Here is a 21,953-nt window from a genome sequence, read left to right on the forward strand (position 1 = left end):
CCTGTGTTTGGACTATAAATTAATAAGATTATTATTATTTAAAAAAAAAAAATTGAAAGTATTCTGGTCTTACAATATGTAAAACACAGACTTTGAGTTTCATTGCAGTATTTAATGAATCCTGGTTTGTGTTCAGCGTGGTATGGGGTCTAGAGGAGCTTCAGAAGCTTTGGAGGTGGAGCTGTCGCTGTTACCGGATCCTATATATTTATCTGATGCAGCAGAGCCGCGTTCTTCATGGAGATCTTCAAACATCCTCCTCCAGCGCGAATAAACGGCTCTGGACTGAAATAAACAGACAGTCTTTGAAATTCTTAGTGGTGATAAGATTCAGCACAGACAACTCCTTCTCCAAACAAGTGAGTCAATTGCTGAACTTCAGCTTTGTCATTTCTATCTAGCTTAAATGTGTCTGAGGTGCGCTACGTCCCAACAAAACTTATGCAACATTATTCTGACAAATATCGTTTTTGTTCTTTCGTTGCACTGCGCTAAATATATTTACTCGCTCATTCGTTGTTTTTATAATGTCAGAAGCCTAAATACGCCACCATCTCGTTTGGATAGAGTACCGGTAGATGCTGAATAGCCTAATGTGTTTAGTTAGCTTGTAAATCATTTGAAATTTGCATGGCGGGTTTACTACATCAGACTGCAGCCTATTTCATCCATCCATTCATTTACTGAATAAGTGACAATGATTAGATCGATCATTAATTCGGCGCTGTCCACCGACTAGTGCTGAAATCTAATTCATGTTCATTCATCAGCATTCACCCTACAGCGCGTTTAGTTTGCTGTCATTTAATGACATAAAAGACTATTTGTAACTTTTCAAACGTGGAAAACCCTGAAAGCACAACATTATGTCCTATACATGTATCATAAGAAGGAACCCTGCTATCATGTTGTTGTAAATGTTGAATGTAGTAGTTTACTGTTGTAAATGATAACTCTCCAACATGTAACTAATATATAGCTTACATAAAATATGCTGTAATTGAACTAAACCGTCATTTTCTGCTGTTTGTTTAGTGATGTCGTGTAAAGCTTATGAACCGGATTGTTTTCATCTTGTTTTTTGGATTTAAGTGGGAATAGTGTTGCTAAAATTGAGGGTGTTGCTTCAGTAAGTCACGGCGTGGCTGTGGATTACAGCTATCTCAAATAGCGAGCAAGCAACATGTTCCGATGCGCAACTTACTCAATTTGATCGTTTTGTAGTGAATCGCTGGATCTATTGCAGTGGCTAAATTCGAAATAGGATAGGCTACTCTTACTATGTCTTCCATTTAAAGATATGCCTGAAGTAGGATTGGTATATGCAACTCTCGTCTGGTTCTCCTCACTTTTCTACATTGTCCGCACTGAATGACCAATGACGTTCACAGAGTTCACGCTTAGACCTGCTTCTTCGTTAACTGGACTACTATAGGCTTACGATGTTGATAAATACACAAATAAAACATGTAAATTGTCGAAAGACCTTATCAATACAGACTAAAACAGAAAACGAATCGCGATTTAGGCCTATCAATAGGCTGATTGTATGCACATTATGTACAAACTGTAGCATTGTTCATGGCGTTTAGAATCATTTAAATATTAATTATTCACTTGTTGATCTCGCTTCTCACCTCAGTCTTAGCGGCTTTGGGGGAGTTGACGATTAAAGCATGAGTTAAACAAAACAATTGTTTTAAATGAAAGAGTTGAATCGATTATCGCTAAAATCTCTGTTTGCGAGTAAATCAGTGATGTGACATTCAGTTTAAAATCTTTCAGTATTAAACTAGGCCTATATAGGCTTAGGTATACACACTTTATTTTGAAATGGCAATGAAAGTACTCTACTGTAAAAACTTACAAGTAAAAGGTGACTTGCTGGAACCATAATTTTACTAAATATTTCAGTACAAAAATGACATGCAAAATGCTGCACAGGGAATTCTGGGCTGATTTCAACTGCTGAATTGACTTTTTTATTTTTATATTTCAATTGATATTGACACAACAATGATCTCTCACTTGTCATTTTTTAGTGCTAAAAGACTAAAGCTAAAAGGCTAGAGGTGCGATCTGAGTCAGTTCAGCTATGTGTGTGTTTCTGTGTATATATCTGTTCTATTTATGGTAGTTTTTTGTTTTGTTTTGTTGTTGTTTGTTGTATTGTATTGTCTTTATAAGTAGTGCATAAATAGATTTTTAGAATGTGAGATTTACTGACTTGGAAAGCACCTCTGATGCATAAAATGCAAGTAGGCAGATCAATAGGTTTTGGGACACATCCAGCGCTCGGCATTGCAGAGCGTGTTTGAGTCAGAGCTGCGTGGGTGTGTGTGTGCATGGATCATGCCACGTCTCTCTCTGCGTGTGTGTGTGTGTGTGCCCACTGCAGTGGTGCATGGACACAAAACCACAGCAGGGAGATAAGTCTTGACTGAAGGTCAAAAGGATCCTCTGAGATTATTTAATAGAAAAAGCAATAAACACACACATAGCCGAAGTTGTTTATTTGGCGTGGGGTTTAAATCCACAGGCCTGGCTCAGACACTCCCTGCTTTAATGAGCCATGGGGAATGAACACAGATCCCACAAAAGTCTACAGATGACTGCATCAGAACGCTGATAAATGCCACACTACATTTAAAGACTCTGTGTTCCCTTAGTGTTGTGTAAGAAAAATGGCCAGAATTTGTGTCCTTGACATTTTTAGGAGGATTGTGAGATGCTCAATTTGTTACCAAATAGCAAATATATAGCACATTGCTGCAAATGTAGCTTGTGATATTCCATCTATTATTTTATAAATTTTTTCAGTAAATAAATGTTGGATTAGTGCATTTAATTTTCTCTATTGTAAAGTCAGTACAATGACTTGTTACATTGCATCTTTTCTTGTTCTTCAAAACCAATATACAGAGGAGACCGGGACTAGTTGTCACACATTTTGCCATGCTGAATTTGTTTACTTGTGAAAGTACAGTTTGTGTAAAGGCACATGCATTATGTGTATTGATAAGTCTTGCCAACAGTAACGATGACAAAAACTATTAAACATTTTTACTGTTATTGACCAGGAGATATCTAAATTGTCATAATGGAACATGCCATTAAACAACCTTTTTCTGTCTGTTTTGGCTTTCTGTCCACACTGAGACGCCTTTTTTGTCAACGAAGACGGAGCTTTTTAAAAATGTTCTCCAGTGGATACATTTGAAAAAGCCGTTTTCATGTTGTAGTGTGTGAAAACGGAGGTATTCGAATACGATGACACATGTTGGCTCTTGTCGTAGAAATTTTAAACTGTATATTAAACTAACCATGTTTCTAACATCTAACCTTATTTAACATCTAACATTTGAACAGGATGTACTGTACGAAACCAATGGAAAACTTGTTACTGAGTGTGTGCGTGTGTGTGTATAAATAACATAGTTTGGGAAATGAAACTAGACAGTCTGTTAGAATCTTGTGATTAACAAATGAAGTCATCATTAAAACAAAGTTTGCTTTACCTAGTAACAGAGGGGTTTGCATATGAAGAACCAATCAAATAGTGGGGAAATGATGTAATGCATAAAGACGAAAAGAGCTAGAGTATAGAAGTTATTAAGTGTCGATTTGTAGACGCTCTGTGTCAATCAGTAGACGCGATAGATTTATATTTATTAAGTGTCGATTTGGTCGGGTTTTAGGAAAAATCCACTACACTCTATGTCTATGATTGACAAATCTCTGGTTATACTAGCATTGTTGTCCCTGCTATTTACTTTCATAGTGTTTTCATAAATGTTCCTTTGTAGAACCTTCATTTATGGAATTCCAAAGTTGCCAAAATAAATGAATAAATAAATACATTAATAAATATACAAAGAAATGTAAAATACATAAATAAATGAGCATTTATACATTTATTTCCTTATGTATTATTGCATTTTTTTTCACATTTATTTATTTTCACATTTAATTTATTTCCACATTTATTTATTTATATATTTATTAATGTATATATTTATTTATGTCTACATTTATTTACATTAAATTTCCATTTATTTATTTCTACATTTATTTCTACATTTATATGTCTGTATGGTAACGAGGGGGCGTGTTTTACCTCAGACATAGCAATCGAGCTCAGAGTGGCAGTGCTGAAGCTTTGAGGCCATAGTGACGCCTTGTGGTGTGACCACACGAAACGCAAGAGGTTTGTGGACATGCTATTGCAAGTCACACAGGGAATGAATGACTTAGAAATGGGCAATATGGCCAAAATCTTATATCGCGGTTTAAGTCATTTAATATCACCCAAAATGTATGTATATTGGTTGACCATATAAACTCTTTATTCTGTACATAACAGTAAATGCGCTGGGTGTGGTTGCTAAGAGCTTGCGTTTATTGTTGATGAGACTCGCAGACCAGCTCAGAATGCGGAGAGAAGTCAGCGCAAGCATATTGATTAATTTGTTTGAAATGTGATTGCAAATAGAGTTCACGTTTGTGTTTCCTAATTTTGCATGCACAACATGTGACAGTTCAAATGCTTAAAATACAATGCATATTTCAAAGGTGCTGCTCTTAGATACTGATTAATCACACGTCTAAATCAAGCGGCAACCTCCCCGTCTCTCTCTTGAAACCAACACGGAAGTGAGTTAAACTGCAATTCATTGACTGGCCGCTTGAGGCTGGCTGCACAAGTGAGTCAAATCTGTATCTCCCCCATGTTAAAATTACCAACTTTACAGCAGAAAAAAACATGTTTACAGCCTGGTTCTCTATGTGGCTTTGGTCTATACAGCTAATTTTGCCCTTCATAACAACTGTGAGGGGGGTGAATTTTTATAACTCATCCGTTTAGTTGATTAATATTTAAAGTTCTGCATAATTAAGGGTGTGGCCACTTGAGTGACAGGTGGATTGCCGCTGATGTCAATGCTAGCCGTTTGTCTGCTGTTACTAGCCGTCACTTCACCTCAGCAAACGTTAGCTGCTGAACTTGCCCTCTCTGCAGTGTTTTGTGCTTTTTTTCGGGATTATTTCATACAATTTAATACACCCATTACTTCGCCCACGGCTAAGGATTCCGTCGTTGTCGTCGAGTATCGTTCGAGAGAACAACCAGCGCTGTATTTCAGTTGTTTTCCTCTGTGAACATGCACTAATGGATGTCTGACAATTTCGTTGCTTTTTGGAGTTTTCAGATTTAAAGGGGTCATATAATGGTACATGCACTTTTACAAGTTGATTGCACTGAAATGTCTGTTGGCAGTGCCTGTACACAACCATCCTATCATGATAAAAATCCATCCAGTGGTTTTGTTTTAATCTCCTTATATGTTTGACCATCTCTGAAATCAAGCCGTTCGATATTGTGACGTCATAAGATCGTACGCCCCTCCCGCTATTGTGATTGACAGCCGTGTTTCAACACAAGACCCGCCCTGAGCAAGCTGTGACAGCCGTCGTCATAGTAGTCCGCCATTGTTGATATGCTGGAGTAGAATGGCGTCTAAGCGATTGTGGTGTTCTGTTCTTAGATGTAATAAGGAACACAGCAGTCATTTGGATGTTCCTAAATCCGAGCCATTGAAGAAGCAGTGGCTAAGTTTTATTTTTGAAGTGATATGCCCAAAGGATTGACGCGGGGATTCCCTCACGGGGATTCCCCATGATCGTCTGTGCTTTCATGTTTGCGAGAATCATTTCACACCAGACAGCTTCACAAACGAGAAAAAACGGATCGGTACCAACGTGTTCCTGCTAAACCTCCAGAAGATGTGAGTGTAATGTTTTATTAACCTTTATATTAGTATTTATATTAATCTTTGCGAAATTTGCAAACCTTGCTGCAGGCTTCACGATGAATGCTTCTAAGGTTTACACTCAGGGTACATTACGGCATGTTTTCTATGTACGACGTTCTCAATATAATTCATAATCCCACGTTTATAACGAATAACACGTGGTTATTGTGTTAGATACGGTCAGAGAATGTCTAATACGGTGTACCCACAGAACAGAGGGGCGGGGTGAGCAAAGCTCATTATCATTTAAAGACACATGCACTGAAACGGCGTGCTGAAAACAGAGCTGTTTTTGACCAGGTAAAATTAGTGTTTTCTTACAATACTAATGAGAATTTTTAATTAAAGTATATTACAAACTTTTAATTTAGACCCTAAAGAATCATATTAGCTTGTACAAAAATGGCATTATATGACCCCTTTAAAAACGTCAATAAAGGCTCGTTCTTTCTGCTCTCACGGAACAGATAGATTATAAAATGCTTATGTACCGTCAGGTGAAATCCTGCAGGTGTCGGCGCTTTCTCCGTCCATGCAATAAATGCACACCCTTGAATGACTGCGGATTTTCTAGCGCATTTACTTGAACTTCATAGGCAATATATCTATGGTTTAACCCATTTGAGAGGCGGCCAAAATCTGAATTTAAAATGGACTGAATAAGTTCTCTACGAACTTGACGAGTGATGCCGCGCTGACGGACCATAGACTATAAAAAAAGAGTGACTGACATGTAACGTTATGCACATAAATCACTGTCACACACACTCTCTCAGACTCAGAGTAATATTAAGTTACTGCATAATACATTTTCAACTAGCAGAATAGTACAGAATCACGATACACAGTCTCACTTGTAGCCATGTCTTTTAACTATTATAATATTTCGAAGGGCAAAAATAGGAACTTTTAATTGGCTTTACATCATCAACTGTCACTTTAGCACGAGGCCCTGTGCAGTCGCAGACTTGGTACTGTCAGTAGCATAACATTATAGCATTACCTCCCCAGCCTGAGCTAACTCGATCACGTCGAGCTAGGTGGGCGTGATTTCAGATAGCCAGGCTCCTCAGCCTCTTTGCCCATTTTCTGTTATCCGGGAGTGACGCAAGGCCAAGATGGCGACGGCCGGCTCCGCCCACTTTAGGCTTCAAAAATGCTCTTCAGAAACCTACGGGTGACGCCACGGACACTACGTTCATATTTTTTTACAGAATTTTTTTACAAATCCTCAATTGTAATTATTCTGTTTTCAATCAAACAAAAGCTCATGTGCTCATGTACGCATCTCGCACCATGCTATGTCTGAGGTAAAATGCCCCCTCGTTACCATACAGACAAAGAAATCTATAAATAAATAAATGTGAAAATAAATAAATCGTCACCTTCCTAAAATAAATGCCTAAGTAATTTTTTCATCTTTCTCGGAAAACACAAAAAACGGAACCTAACTTCAGAGGTTGAGTATATTTTCGTTCTTCTTGATGTAGCTGCCATCTTGAAAAGCTTGTAAAATTGCCTAAGTCTCACTGTCTTTTGACTTAGGCAAAATAAAACGGCCTAAGTCACACTCTTGACATAGGCCATTATACTACAGGGGTAGAATTGCATGATCTGTTCAACCGAGGATGTGGGCGATTTTACCAGAGGTGGCCAGCATCATGAGGAGATGACTCCTCTTCAAAAATCATCTTTGTCAAAAAATGACTTAGGCAATTATTTTAGGAAGGTGACGAAATGTAGACATAAATGCATACATAAATAAAAGTGGCAATAAATACATTTATAAATAAATAAATAAAAATATAAATGTGAATAAATGCCATTTTACATAAATAAGGACATACAAGTATAAATACTCATTTTTTTGTATCTTTGTATATTTATTTACGTATTTATATATGCTTTTTTTATGTTCTTTTTTACATTGCATATTTATTTATCTATTTATTTATTTATTATTTTGACAGCTTTGGAAATCCATACTACATTCCTGCAAAGATGACAGAAAATTTACTAGCAATTGCTGTCCTGCGGCAAAACATGATGACAATTGCATTTTAGACCATACGATTTTGAGTGCAACCTGGATGCTACAGTGAGTGGTGGGATATTTTGCTAATAAAATGTTTGTGCCAGAAGAATAGCACAATAACTTTATTATGCCTGCTCTCTTGGTATCATCTCGTGAGCTTTTATTACGTTTTACGCACACACACATTAAGTCGATTTAAGCGTTTTCAGATGTTTCAGTGTGGATGTAGTGTGGATGAGCAACTTTGAGAAAACACTAGTGTGGAAAGGGAGTGTTTTGAAATGAAATCGCCATTTTCAAATGAATCCAGAATCAGATTAATGTAGACATAGACATAGACGTATATTTTTAAGTATACTTTTAAAAAGTGCACTTTGTAATAACATCAAAACATTTTTTTTTCGTTATGACATTTCAAATCATTATGTTTTAATAATATTTTTTGTGCTGAATTGTAGCGTTATTCAGTTTAATTTAAAGTTAATATATTTTAAATGTACTAAATTGCAACTTCATCATTACAAATGTGTAATTACAAATATATTTAATTAAATTACATTCAAGTTTCCATAAAAAAGACATTCGGCAGTACACTTTAACCATATTCCAGTGATTAATTAAATATGAAATTACACAAAGATGTACTAAATAATTATATTCTATATGAGACAGAAAAGTACTCTGAAATTCAGCTAACTGCATTTAGCATGAATTTGAACTATAATACACTTTTAATTAACTGTAATTAAGGGTCCAAAACACATAACATTACGTTTGCACTTATAAAATGTTAGGCCTATATATAAATATTATATATATATAAGAATATACTAATTTCTTAAGTGGTTAAAAAAAAAAAATTTGCTACAATGTCTTCTTTTTTTACAGGTGGAACAAATTCAAATATAACACTGTCATTTTAGTTTGGAAAATACAGTCCAGATTTTTTTTTTATAGTTAAATTGTAAAATATATGAATTTATACACACATGAACTAATGACTAAACAAGACACACCTGAAAGCAATCAAAACAATGAACCAAAGGAACCACATGACAAGATCACATGAGGGGAACACAAAGATCACATGAAGGGAAGACGAAATCACAAAACATGAACATTAACCATAACCTAGAACAGACATGACATCAGTGTTTTCAGATGTTGTGGCCCAACTCTGAAATCAAGTTTTCAGAAAACAGTTTAGTGAAAATAGTCTCTTGAATGTTTCTGTGTTTTACTTGCAATTCTTAGACATAGCAGCATAACAGCAGCTATTTGTCTATTCCTGTTGCATGTTATTTGAAATTCAAGTGCGACTTGAAGGTGTATGTATTGCAGTTTCCATCAAAAACTCATGAGCACACCTTAAAGTGTTTTGGATAGAAATGTACCTTGATTACCATTTTTTTTTTCATGCTTGTTCTAAAGACTTTCTGTAGAACATCTGTGTGATCCATCCATTCTATATATCTGGCTTTTCCCTTTCTGTATTCAACAGCAAAAACAGAGAGGTTAAGGATTGTGAAAAGAAACAAGACATCGGTTCATTATCCAACCACTCAGAAACGTGGTCTCAGCGTTATATGATTGGAGGAGCACTAGGTGTTCCCTTCATCTTTTAATCATGAAGTGTCACACCAGGACATTTTGAAGCTCTCTTTAGAAAGCAAGCTGCTCTTATGGTTATCAACAACAAAAGACAACAGAAAGTACATGCATTCATTATGAAATATTCTAAGGTTTCATCTAACAAACAAACAAACAATGATCTTAAACAAGCTCAGAGTTTATGGCACCAGCACACCACAAGAATGAGGCACTAAATGTGAGGAGATCTCTGTGCTTTCATAACATGATGGTCTGAAACCGATGATGCACAGAACGGTTATTATAGCTTCTCATATGACACATTCGTGTACGTTGAGGTTAATTCAAGGTGAAACTGATAATGTTATCAAGCTAAAATAATTTAGCGGGAAAGCCTAAAACGCATGCTGAGGTTATGTTGTTTCTGTTCCATATGTGAGTGACATTAGTTTTGCTATGTTTCATAGAAGATTTGCTGTAGTTTATAACAGGACAGTCATTGTTTGTCTGGAGCTGTGCTGGTGACTAACAACAAACTCCTCTTGTTGTGCACTGTATGTTCATTATGTTGCTTCGCTTCAGCTATAAATGCACCAGCTATGCATTGATTGTTTGTGCATTTTGGGGGTCGGAGCAATGAAGGGAAGGGTGTGTTTGTTTGGGTTGATTTCAAATATCAACTGTTTCGCAAAAATCACATTCTGCACCTTTAAGATCTGAAGTACACTTAAGTGCATAACCAATACAATTATTAAGCCCAATTCTTAATATAAAAATGTCAGGAAAAGTTTTATAAATGCTTTATTTCAATCCTTTTAGGCTCCATTTTACCTTTTAATTAGCATGTCAGTGCCTGAGCTTAAAAAGACTTTGAGTTCAAATTCCAACCACAAACAGGAGTGGCCCAGAGGATGCTTCTTTAACCACACTTCATAAAAAATTTGCATAAATAAAACTAAAGAAAAACATCAGTGTTTGTCTACTTTGGAGGTCGTATCAGTGTTCTCCAGCTAGTGACTCATCCTCCAGCGCACTGCAGACAGCACGATCTCTGCCGTTGTCAGAGGAAATGTGTGTTACAAGCTTTCTTAGAAGAAGGTTAATGTTTCATCCTTGAGAACAGGCCATGAGATCATAAAAGGAATCTATCTCTGAATTTCATTCATTGCATTGAGAAATTGTACAATACTGGCTGATCAATTGCAGTCTTTCTGTGGCGTCCCAGAGGCCCTACGCCTCCATGAATTAGATGTGCTTCATACGTAGAGCAGAACAAACCAATTGGATCCCTGCAAAAGAAAGTTTGTGTGAATGAATGAAACATTTTCCTTTCATAGGAACTAATGAGGATCTTAATTAATGCGGGATGAGTTAAAATGCAGATGATGTCTCTCTCAGGTGTACGAGAGAGAGAGAGAGACTTTCTACTCATCTGTACTAAATATATCAATGTAAGAGAAACTTTTCTGCCCAGATTTGAAACATTGATTCCATCATTCATTGAACTTATAGCGATACTGAGAAAATGCCTTTCATACTTGGAGAAGATGATAGCACAGCTGCACTAGCTGCAAAATATGTGTTAGCCATTCACAATGTCAGAGACAGTTAACTCTCTAGAGATACCCGCTTTATTTATTCATTTATTAAGATGGATTGTATTTATTTATTTAAAATGTTACATATGGCACGATCTATACATATATGTTTTGTTTGTTTGTTTTATTATTTATACATAATATGTTAATGGTTTGGCAACATTGTGATACACAGTCATGCTTATAAAGCTCATTTGAAATTTAAAATTTAGAGAGAGAGAGAGAGAGAGAGAGAGAGAGTAAAGGGGGGAGATCAGGAGTGAATAGAATATGTTTGCTGTCAAAACACTCCTTTCTAATGAGGAGCCCGAAACTCTCTACTATTTTAAAATCCTCACCAGGATGCAAGGCAAAAGTTAGGGCAAAATATTTATACACACCCATTTAAATAACTGCATTACACTTTCACCTTCTTTCCGTGGTGTTTTTCTTTTTAAGTTTCTGTGCAAATGAGCTTTTATGGATTTTAACTTTTGGTTTTATTTAGTTTTTTATGTTTAAAACAGTATTTTATGCAGAAAAATACTAAAACTATTTTAACTACTATAACTATTTTATGTTGTCTTTACATTTTTCTATTTCCATGTTTTATTTACAGTTTTAATATTGTGTAATAAAAGTCTAATGCTTAACCTACATGTAGTGCAATGAACAATTAACTAGATACACCTGTGTTCAAGCTAATGTTGTCTTAACAACATAAAAGCAGCACAGAAACCGCTTCTGAAGTGGTAGTTAGTATATAAAAATAGGACCTTTCTATTTTTTGATGCAGCACAGTGGTGCCATTATTTATATACAATCAGAGTTTCAGCAAGAAATGTATCATACCAATAATATTTGTCCGTCTTGTTGATTATTATTTATTATTATATATAAATATAATAGTTGTTATTATATATTAATTGATTTCCATTAAGTGAGTAATCCAGAGGACTCATCCTTGTTTAGAAGACCTTGTTGCACTAGTGATTGTTAGAATTCTTTTTAACATTTGATGTAATAAATACATAGATAAATAAATTAAGCTGCACAATTCTCTTTATGAAAGTGGAATTTATTTATTTATTTATTTAGCCTAATGTTTTAATAGAAAATAGATTTCTATATAGGTTATACTTTTATAGCAGTCTAGGTTATACTTTTTAAGAGCATACTTAAGAGTGACATTGAGGTTTCTTCTGAGTCTTTAGAGGAGAGAAATGTGAGACCACTAGTTTCTCTAGCTAAGGAGAAAAATCTGAGCACAGTGTGTGTTGTCAGTGTTGTTGAGATCTCTGTTGAGAAGCAGGAGACTCAAGTAAAAGTCTCCATTTGATGTTAAAGTAACCTAATTTTTGTCTAGGAGAAACATTTGAGATGTTAAAGAGATTTTTCCTTCTTCTGGGAAATGCTCTTCAAGGGCACACTTTTCCACTCTGTATTTAGTAGTGCTTCAGATAAATCTAAGCAAACTATTTTTTTGAACAAACATAAATCATTTTGATAATCAGCAAATTGATCTACACATAGCCAACATAGGTTTAGAGTTTGTTTTTCCATAATAGAGGGAGTAGGGTTGTCCAATGGGTTAAAAAAATAAAAACACAAAAGCAGGGAAATCCATCTTAAATGTGAAAAAGATTTATTTGGCAACTAAATGTACAATATAAATGTGGCCTGAGGAATAGATGCTATCTATGCTTATCTCCATTCAGTGAATCTCTAATTTGACTGGTTTCCTCTACCATTCTAAAAAACATTTCTAGTGTTATCTAGCCAAGATAATGATTTCCCCAAATTAAAGCATTTCTTTGAGAACTAGAGGATGTCATCGCATGTCATACTGCTTTGAAATGAGAAATGAGATGTTTACAGTGGATTTTCAAAGTTGTGCATTTGTGCATTTTTGTGCTAATATACACAACTATTAATTTCCAAATGTATGAATTTTAAGGTAATGAATTTTGCTCGAATATAACATAGATATGTTAAATCTAGATGCAATTTAATAACATGGTAGCATGCTCCAGTGCTTCTTTTTAAGGAGTCAAGATTTTGCTGGTCAGCATGGCCCTGCTATTCCCAGCTCGAAGATGCTGTATCTACACCATCTGGCAGCACTGACAGGCATAATTAATCATGTATTTTGACAGTATCTTTTGGAGAACTCTTAACAACATGAAATGGACTAGACATTTGACACTCTACACTCAAAAATAGTTGAAGTTTAATTCACTTAATTAATTAAATTAAGGAAAACATCTCCACGCGATTAGTTTAGGACCAGTGTACCAGACTACCTTTTTTTTTTTCTTTTTTTTTTAAGTAATGCATTACAATATTGTGTTACTTCCTAAAAAAAAAATAACTAATTGCATTACTTTTTTTTTGTAAAGTACTTACATTTGACAGATGAAATACTTAATCTGTCTTTGTGCAAGTGGGATGAGTAAATGCATGCTCACATTTAGTCAAGAACCACAATAACCATCATGTTTACACAGATTTCTCTCAACATCAGGGAATATAGGAAAGTGTCAGTCAATAAATGGGCAAACACAGCAACTGCGTTACTTACTAAAAAATGTAACTCAGATATTTTGTTGTAAATTCAAAAGTAATCTGTTACTTTACTTGTTACTTGAAAACAGTAATCTGATTATGCCAGACGCATTACTTGTAGTGCGTTACCCCCAACACTGTTTAGGACCATACAAAAAGACTAAAACAAGTTAATTTAAACACTCATGCTTTGTTGAACAAACTTAATAGATCCTATAGTTCATGTGTTAGAAAATAACTAAAAACAACATGTTATAGACAATTAAGCTCCACTCTTCAGCAAAATGGTAACCACAAAAACTTAGAAACTACTCTATTGTTTTTACCAATTTAAATGGATTGAACATAATGAAATGAAGTTGCAATAAAATGTTTAAAGCACTAAAAGTTCAAAATAAAGCACTACACACTATAACACAGCAATAACACTAGAGAAGGGACTAAAGAAAACAGCCCACTGCTATGGCTGGGTTCTGAAGCTGAAGCTCTGGAATATGGAAAAGACAGTAAGGAAGCCACTGCATCATGACTGAATCATGGTTCAAACTAAAATTCATATTTGAGCTTTGGATCAACAGTATCTATATAGGTCCTCGCATAAATGGGAGTTGGTGGGCTTTGCTTTTATCAATGATGGCACATATCGGGGAAAACAAATGCATTAAATCCTTTGAAATGTCAGATCTCGATATTACAGTGTTTGCACCAGGCTAGAATCTTATCCAGATTTTCTTTTCATCTGCCACCTGGGACCCACAGGGATTTCTATTTCATTATTATTATTTTTTATGTGACATTGTTAAAGTTTGCAATGGAAGTATTCACACAGAAAATTTTTATTTTATTTGACATTATTTTACAGTTGTGAAATGTCGGCAAGTTATCATTTTAATTACCTCTGCCTCAACTTTGAAAATGTGTCAGATGTCCATCAGATTAGAATAAATTAAAATTACATTATGCCATATGCATTATAACTAGCTTTCAACAACTAAACCTGTTGAAAGGCTTACCGTCAGCAAGACAGACATGGATCAACATCCTCTCCCTCTGATTGCAAGGGTACTTAATGAATGAACCTCCAGGAACAAGTCTTGTCATAATCACATTTATTATGAACATGCATTTAATTCGATGTTTAGCAGTCACCTGTTAAAATGAAATCAGCTACTTTGCACAATGAAGATATTACAAAATGTACCGGGGGAAATTTTTGGTGGACTGAAACACTGTTGCTGTCTCACACTCAATCAAGTTCACCCAAGTTTATGAGCGTGAGTCACCATTGCAGTGCATTTTGCAGATGGCCTTAGTTAGGATATAGTCTTTAAAATATAACACTGTTATACACCATATTCTTTAGTTGAATGCATTGTTCTATGCCTTTTTAGGTTGCATTAGTATGCTGTTGGCTGTGCTGGGTGGTTGCTTATCACCTCCTCATAGATGTGTGTCCCATATCTGTCAATGTAAATCTATGGGATTTGTACCTATTTTCACCTCACCTCAACAAACCACATAATTTGAGGCATTATTCATGCCTGCATACAGCACACACACACACACACACACACACACACACACACACACACACACACACACACACACACACACACACACACACACACACACACACACACACACACACACACACACACACGCACACACACACATATTCGTGACATTCGTGATATTGTAATAATATAAAATTAAACATTTTAATTTAATTAAACTTTTCAAGTAAATCACAAGTCATTACTAGGAAGCAAAGACCTGTAAAACGATTTAATAATTTCAGTATTTCTGTGTCCAACCCTGAACACTCATTATTTTCTGCTCTCCCACCATCAGCCCATCATTACAGTCATTTGAGTAAGTTGTAAAACTGTGTAGTTCTTACTTTCTTGTTTTCTAAAGCTCTGTAGTCTGTCCAGGCAATGACTCATTTGCTGTACAGTTATCAGCAGATAGTAGATGACTTCTGGCGCACACATTCAGATAGAAGACCCTTCATCCAGACACCTGACCGATGATCACCAGTAGGCACAATAAATCATCTCTTTTACAGGAAGAGTAATTCACTGATACATTACTTGCAGGGCTGTTTTTATGAACAATGGGCTTGTTTCAAAAGCCTACTGGCCATCCGTCACGAAACAGATGATCATATGCTTTTGAGGATGTGTTTAGTGCTTAGATTTCATGTCGTGCAGTAGCTTGAAGACCTTGGAGCATGATCAGTTTTTTTTTACCTTTTAAAGTGTTATCTCAAAGAATAAAGTGAGAGATGATGAATTAGTGCAAGGCAAGAATTCATAACCGTAATTAGGTATCCTCTGGGTCTGGTTTTGAAAGGTCTGGTTATTTAAAAGGCCATATTTAGTCAATAGTTTCTGTTACTAGACACATGCATGCTTTTTGTTTCTCATCCTGAATGGATCCCTATTCTTTGTCATCTATATGCTCTTTAGTGAGGTTTGTTAAGGTAAGCTTCACTACTTTTATAAATTATATTTCAGTGTAAGGATATAAACAAACCTCTCTAACCGCTCCATTAACTAACACTCCATTTTGAAAGTCGTGCTGCATTCAAGACTTGAAAGTAAATGCCCACTGCTATGATTGGGTAACAGTTTTGCATATCAAAATAAGTAAGCACTTTGTTATTATTTGAAAAAGAATGACTTACAGTGTAAACAGAATTATGAATGAATGTACCATTGTTTGTTACATTGTCGTTTTTATAGGCTATTCATCCTTTTCGATAAAGTGAAAAACGTATATATTGTCATTTGCAGTGTCGTGTTTTAAATAAAATGAATCGTGTTTTAATATCTTACTTAGGTTTCCTTGCTTTCATCGGAGGGGCAGGAACTCACATTGTTAAGCTCAAAGTATATTTTTATGTCACAGCAACTCCGTTCACTTTGTCGTGCTTCACAAGTCAACAATTAATCTGTAAAGCTGATAATTGCTTTGATTAACAACATATCAGTAGTTAATAAGACTTTTATTCTGAATTACTTTTTTGCCACATGTGGTCTTGGTGTATAGTATTATGCATTACCGAAACCTATGGACGAGTGTTGACTTGAGCCCGCTTTCTGAACTTCTATCAGTCTGATATAATCTGACTGATATTCTTCCCAGCCCATTAAAACATGTTTTTTATTTCGATAGGGCGATTGTGTAAAAAACTTAGGAGTATACTTGGATAATTCTCTTAAGTTTGATATACATGTCAGTTCTGTGGTCAATCAAAATCTAGTTTCTTTCATATAAGAGCACTTGCAAAGGTGAATACTTTTTTTGTCCCTTAAGAACTTTGAGATGGCTATTCAATATAAATGTTGGTCCTCTTTCCCAAAAGTGCCATGTGTGTTTTTAGTCGTTTTCGTGTATCCGTATGAACAGGGATCATTTTGACAAGGTTGTCGTCTGTTTGCGAAAAATAGCAAAAGAAAAACTTTAAACCCTGACAGGGTGTTCAGGCCCCCGAAATGATGTGGCTATAAGTAAATAATTAGACACAAAATACTAATTTGAGTTGAAATATTTCATTAACTCATTGAATGCAAAGCTTCTGTGAAGAAATACAGTTCAAAGCAAGCAGCTTAGAGCCTAGAACAAGAACAAGTTCAAACAAAATGGACATTAAGGGATAATGTAGTCATATCACGTATTACGCAGCTTTTCACCACATCAATAATTTCAGGGACATGAAACACTGATTTGAGAAGAAACTAATTTAAAATCTTACCTGTTTATTATCTTAGAATCCACTACAGTGTAAAAAACAATAATTCTAGCAACAATAATACCATATACCTATTAATACTGAAGTCTGAGAGTATTCATTTACTGAGAGCCATGTAATTTAGGTTCTTCAAGGAACCATCAATGCCAATAAATAAACTATAATTTTAAGAGTTGACTCTTCATAGATTAAACATTATTTGTTTCATTTTGTGCAGGTTAAAGATGCCCTACCCACCATCACAGTGACTCCAAGAAAAGTCTACAATATTCCCATTCAATTCCTCAAGATGAACACTTCAGAGACCACCACTCTTTCCCTCTGGGCCATCCATGTCAATTCCAGTCCTGTTTCGTACCTCCTCAATGTTACCGAGACCTCATCCCATGCCAAGCCAAAAGCATGCGAGCAGCTCAACATCGCCACTGAGGTGTTCCTCATCCTTGGCATTGTCAGTCTACTGGAAAACATCCTGGTCATCTGCGCTATAGTGAAAAACAAAAACCTACACTCACCCATGTATTTCTTCGTCTGCAGCCTGGCCGTGGCCGACATGCTGGTGAGCGTCTCCAACGCCTGGGAGACCATAGTCATCTACTTGCTTACTAACCGCCAGTTGGTGGTGGAGGACCATTTCATCAGACAGATGGACAACGTTTTTGACTCTATGATCTGCATCTCTGTGGTAGCGTCCATGTGTAGTCTTCTAGCTATTGCTGTTGATCGCTACGTCACGATTTTCTACGCTCTACGATACCACAACATCATGACGGTTCGCCGGGCCGCGCTCATCATTGGGGGGATTTGGACCTTCTGCACCGGCTGTGGAATAGTCTTCATAATCTATTCTGACAACACGTCCGTCATCGTGTGTTTGGTCTCCATGTTCTTCATCATGCTAGCACTCATGGCCTCTCTTTACAGCCACATGTTCATGCTGGCGCGTTCTCATGTCAAACGCATTGCCGCCCTGCCGGGCTACAACTCCATCCACCAGAGAGCCAGCATGAAGGCGGCCGTCACACTGACCATTCTTCTCGGGATCTTCATCGTCTGCTGGGCTCCATTCTTTCTCCACCTCATCCTTATGATCTCCTGCCCCAGAAACCTCTACTGCATGTGCTTCATGTCTCATTTCAACATGTACCTCATCCTCATCATGTGCAACTCTGTCATCGACCCACTCATTTACGCTTTCAGGAGTCAGGAAATGCGGAAAACACTTAAGGAAATCATCTGCTGCTATAGCCTGAGGAACATTTTTGGAATGTCAAGGTAGCGTCAAACCAAACAATTATAGGTGGATTGTCATTTCACAAGAAGAAATCTTTCGATTCATAAAGTCTGAGAGCAAAATGTGCCAACCCCCTGTTGATCTAGATGAAAAATAAGATTTTTATGATGATGTATACCATCTACTTACTCCTCATCCTCTATAATGCAAACACTCATGCAAACATAATTTTAACTTGAAAAAAGCTGGAATATTAATTAACTCTTCAGGGCACAAAGATGCAAAATAGAATATCTAATGAGACAATTTTTGATATTATAAATATATGTAGATGTTGTAATATTGTTGGAGAATTAAGGAGGCCTTAGTTCTATATGGAACAATATAATCCTCGATGAACAATGTGATTTAATAACACAGTCTCTAGGGGCACGGAGGAGCTCTTGATCAAAGCCTATGGGAAAAACAAGTGCAATCATTTGTCAAATTAACAATGCAAAACAAAGCCTGTCTAGACATTAATGTTGTATAGGTCAAATTAAAATGTAATATAGCATGCAGTTTACATTGTTGCATGTGCTCTGTGGTTGGCAGTGAAGGTGAGAAAGAACGAGCAACACTATTGATTCCTAAGATGAAATTCAATGACAAAACTGCTGCAGCAGACTACAATTTTTAAAAACATGGCACAATTTATACACACATTAATACACAACGTAAAGTACATAAAATAAAAGAATGGAACCAGACTGACTGTGACAAAAATAGATTCACAGTCCTTGAAACCTTAAGTAGACATTTTTCGAACAGCATGACAAAGAGGATGACAACATTTCTGGTATCATGTCACTAACACATTTTTCAGAGTCTTTAAAGGCATCAGGAGTTTTGTAATAGTTGTATTTGAATAGAAATTCTTCACATATGCCTGTATCATAATGTGTGTATATCTATAGCTGCATAAACTAAATCAAAAATATATTATGACTTATGCTGTATATTAACTCATACAATAAAACAACAGAGAAAACAAGTTTTACCTAATTAAAATAAGTATTGCAACTACTAAAATAAAAAGCTTAAATAAATATTTCTGACTTGTCCTCACTATTGCATTTGTGGATATGTTGGCAATTTACATATTATTGTAAGCACGAACATGCACTTGAATTTGAAGCATTTACCACTGCCCCTTTAAATGTAATGACATTAAATTCTATGGCTTTTTTATTTCTTGTATTTGCTATACAATTTCAGGGTGAGAATCAATGTTTGTCATCATGCTGCTTACTGTCTGCAGTCACTGCATAAGTTAATCATTTTGAAATTATAGGGGTAAAAGCAAGTGTTTTGTTGGTTTTTCTTCAGTTAATATTTCCCATGGGGGGTATTTTTAATAATAAAGTGCTACATTGATTATAAAACATGAAACAATTAGCAAAACAGCAAAAAAAAAAGTTATATATAATATACAAAATTATGAAAATATAAAACACAACTCATCCTAATAAAATGACAACTTCGTTTGTTACTCATCAGCTATATCAGAAATATTACCTCTATTTAAAAGGGTTTTAAATTAGATGTTATAGAGCTATAGCAGTGTTATAGGTATTTTGACTCAAAACCTTGAAGGTACTAAGATATAGTCCTTGTGAATAGCCCTGTTTCCCCTATGGTTAAAACATTTATCCAACAGCTTACATTTGAAGTATTTGTAATCTAAATGTAAATCTGTTCATGCTATGTAAATTCTATGAAACGTTTACATTATATATAATTTGCAGTAGGACTGCTGTAGTAGGCTAGTTGATTCTTGTCTTGTATTGACTTCTAATGGAGCCAGAATTTAAAAGTGTAAGTGGGTAATTGCTCAGACTGTGCAAATATGTTCAGTTAGGTTGTTTGTCAGCTTGATTTTTGCCAATTTATTATCCACTTCTCTTCACTTTGGTTCAAAGTGGTTCAGTTCATTTCAGTTCAAATCACCGTCCAGTCACTCAAGCATAATGTCAACCCTCCTTACATGTGCTCATGATGGTAATAATAGAATGTGCCTTCAATGTGTTTTGTGCTGTCAAAATGACCCGGAGGTCGTCTGATCTGTCCTCTCGGTCTCTCTGTGGTACATTAACTGCTCAGGTTTGCTGGCTCTCCATGACAGTGTATCTCTAAACCCTTCACTGTTTCAACAGAAAACAACTTGAATCCCACTCAGAAAATAATTTGTGGTTACCTGGAGTGGTTTCACATACACAGACAGTTATTAGACAATTATCATTAATTCCAATCATCAAAAGTGCCACTCACTACAGATATATATAAGTAATTTAGATTTGAGTGAACAGCAGTAATGCTCCTCACTGTGATAAATGTTCTGTGCATCTGTGTTATGCTGTACAATCTCTTATTTTCATGTATTTGGATGCATGTATAATTAAAATATAAGAATAAAGTTCATTCTTGTGACCATTTTTCATTGTTACATGTTTTTTGCATCGATTTACAATAAAATAATAATACAAATTTGCATAACAAAGTATGTGTATAAAGTAATCATGTAGTCTCATTTCTGTCATGACAACTCTTGGAGTGTTTGGCTTGGTAATGGATATGACAATGTTGCTATATTTGGGTTAATAGATGACATCCCATTTTTAATCCAGTTGGCTCACCAGTTGCAGCTACAACAGCTTTAACTCTTCTGGGAAGGCTTTCTACAAGGTTTAGGAGTGTGTTTATGGGAGTTTTTTACCATTCTTCTAGAAACGCATTTGTGAGGTCAGGCACTGATGTGGGACGAGAAGGCCAGGCTTGCAGTCTCCGCTCTAATTCATCCCTAAGGTGTTCTATCAGGTTGAGGTGCAGGCCAGTCAAGTTCCTCCACACCAAACTCGCTCATCCATATCTTTATGGACCTTGCTTTGTGCACTGGTGCGCAGTCATGTTGGAACAGGAAGGGGCCATCCCCAAACTGTTCCCACAAAGTTGGGAGCATGAAATTGTCCAAAATGTCCTGGTATGCAGAAGCATTAACCCCTTCGCACGTACGTTCTAAATATTCAGACTGGCAGCCTGGCGTGAGTTTTTTTTCTGCGACCATTATTATCATAGACATAATAATACATAGACGCCCTCAACGGCGCTGCCATAATGTGGAGGGCAACTTTCCCATAACTACAACACCAAAACGGTAATTGAGAAAAATGCCTGCTTCATGTGCTGCTTGGGGCTGAAGCCTACAAATCGCCAGACAATTGAAAACATGTCTCTGGGAATTACCTTTCACTGAGACTGAACATTTGTTTCTGGTTGTATTTGGTCATTATTTAATTAGTAATAGTAACGTTAGTTGGCAACCGGAGTCAGTCAGACTAAAATAGCT

At 35.9% G+C, this 21,953-nt stretch overlaps 1 protein-coding gene across 1 annotated transcript; it reads left to right on the forward strand.

Annotated features, from left to right (window-relative positions):
- Positions 1–256: 256 nt before the first annotated feature.
- On the forward strand, positions 257–20,999 carry mc5ra (melanocortin 5a receptor). Its single transcript, XM_084423829.1, has 2 exons — positions 257–359; positions 17,552–20,999. Exon 2 carries the CDS (start codon positions 17,624–17,626, stop codon positions 18,611–18,613), a length of 990 nt encoding a protein of 329 aa, XP_084279955.1. The 5' UTR covers positions 257–359; positions 17,552–17,623; the 3' UTR covers positions 18,614–20,999.
- Positions 21,000–21,953: the final 954 nt, after the last annotated feature.

The sequence above is a fragment of the Rutilus rutilus genome (assembly GCF_951802725.1).
Source record: "Rutilus rutilus genome assembly, chromosome: 11".
NCBI classification, from domain to species: Eukaryota; Metazoa; Chordata; class Actinopteri; order Cypriniformes; family Leuciscidae; genus Rutilus; species Rutilus rutilus.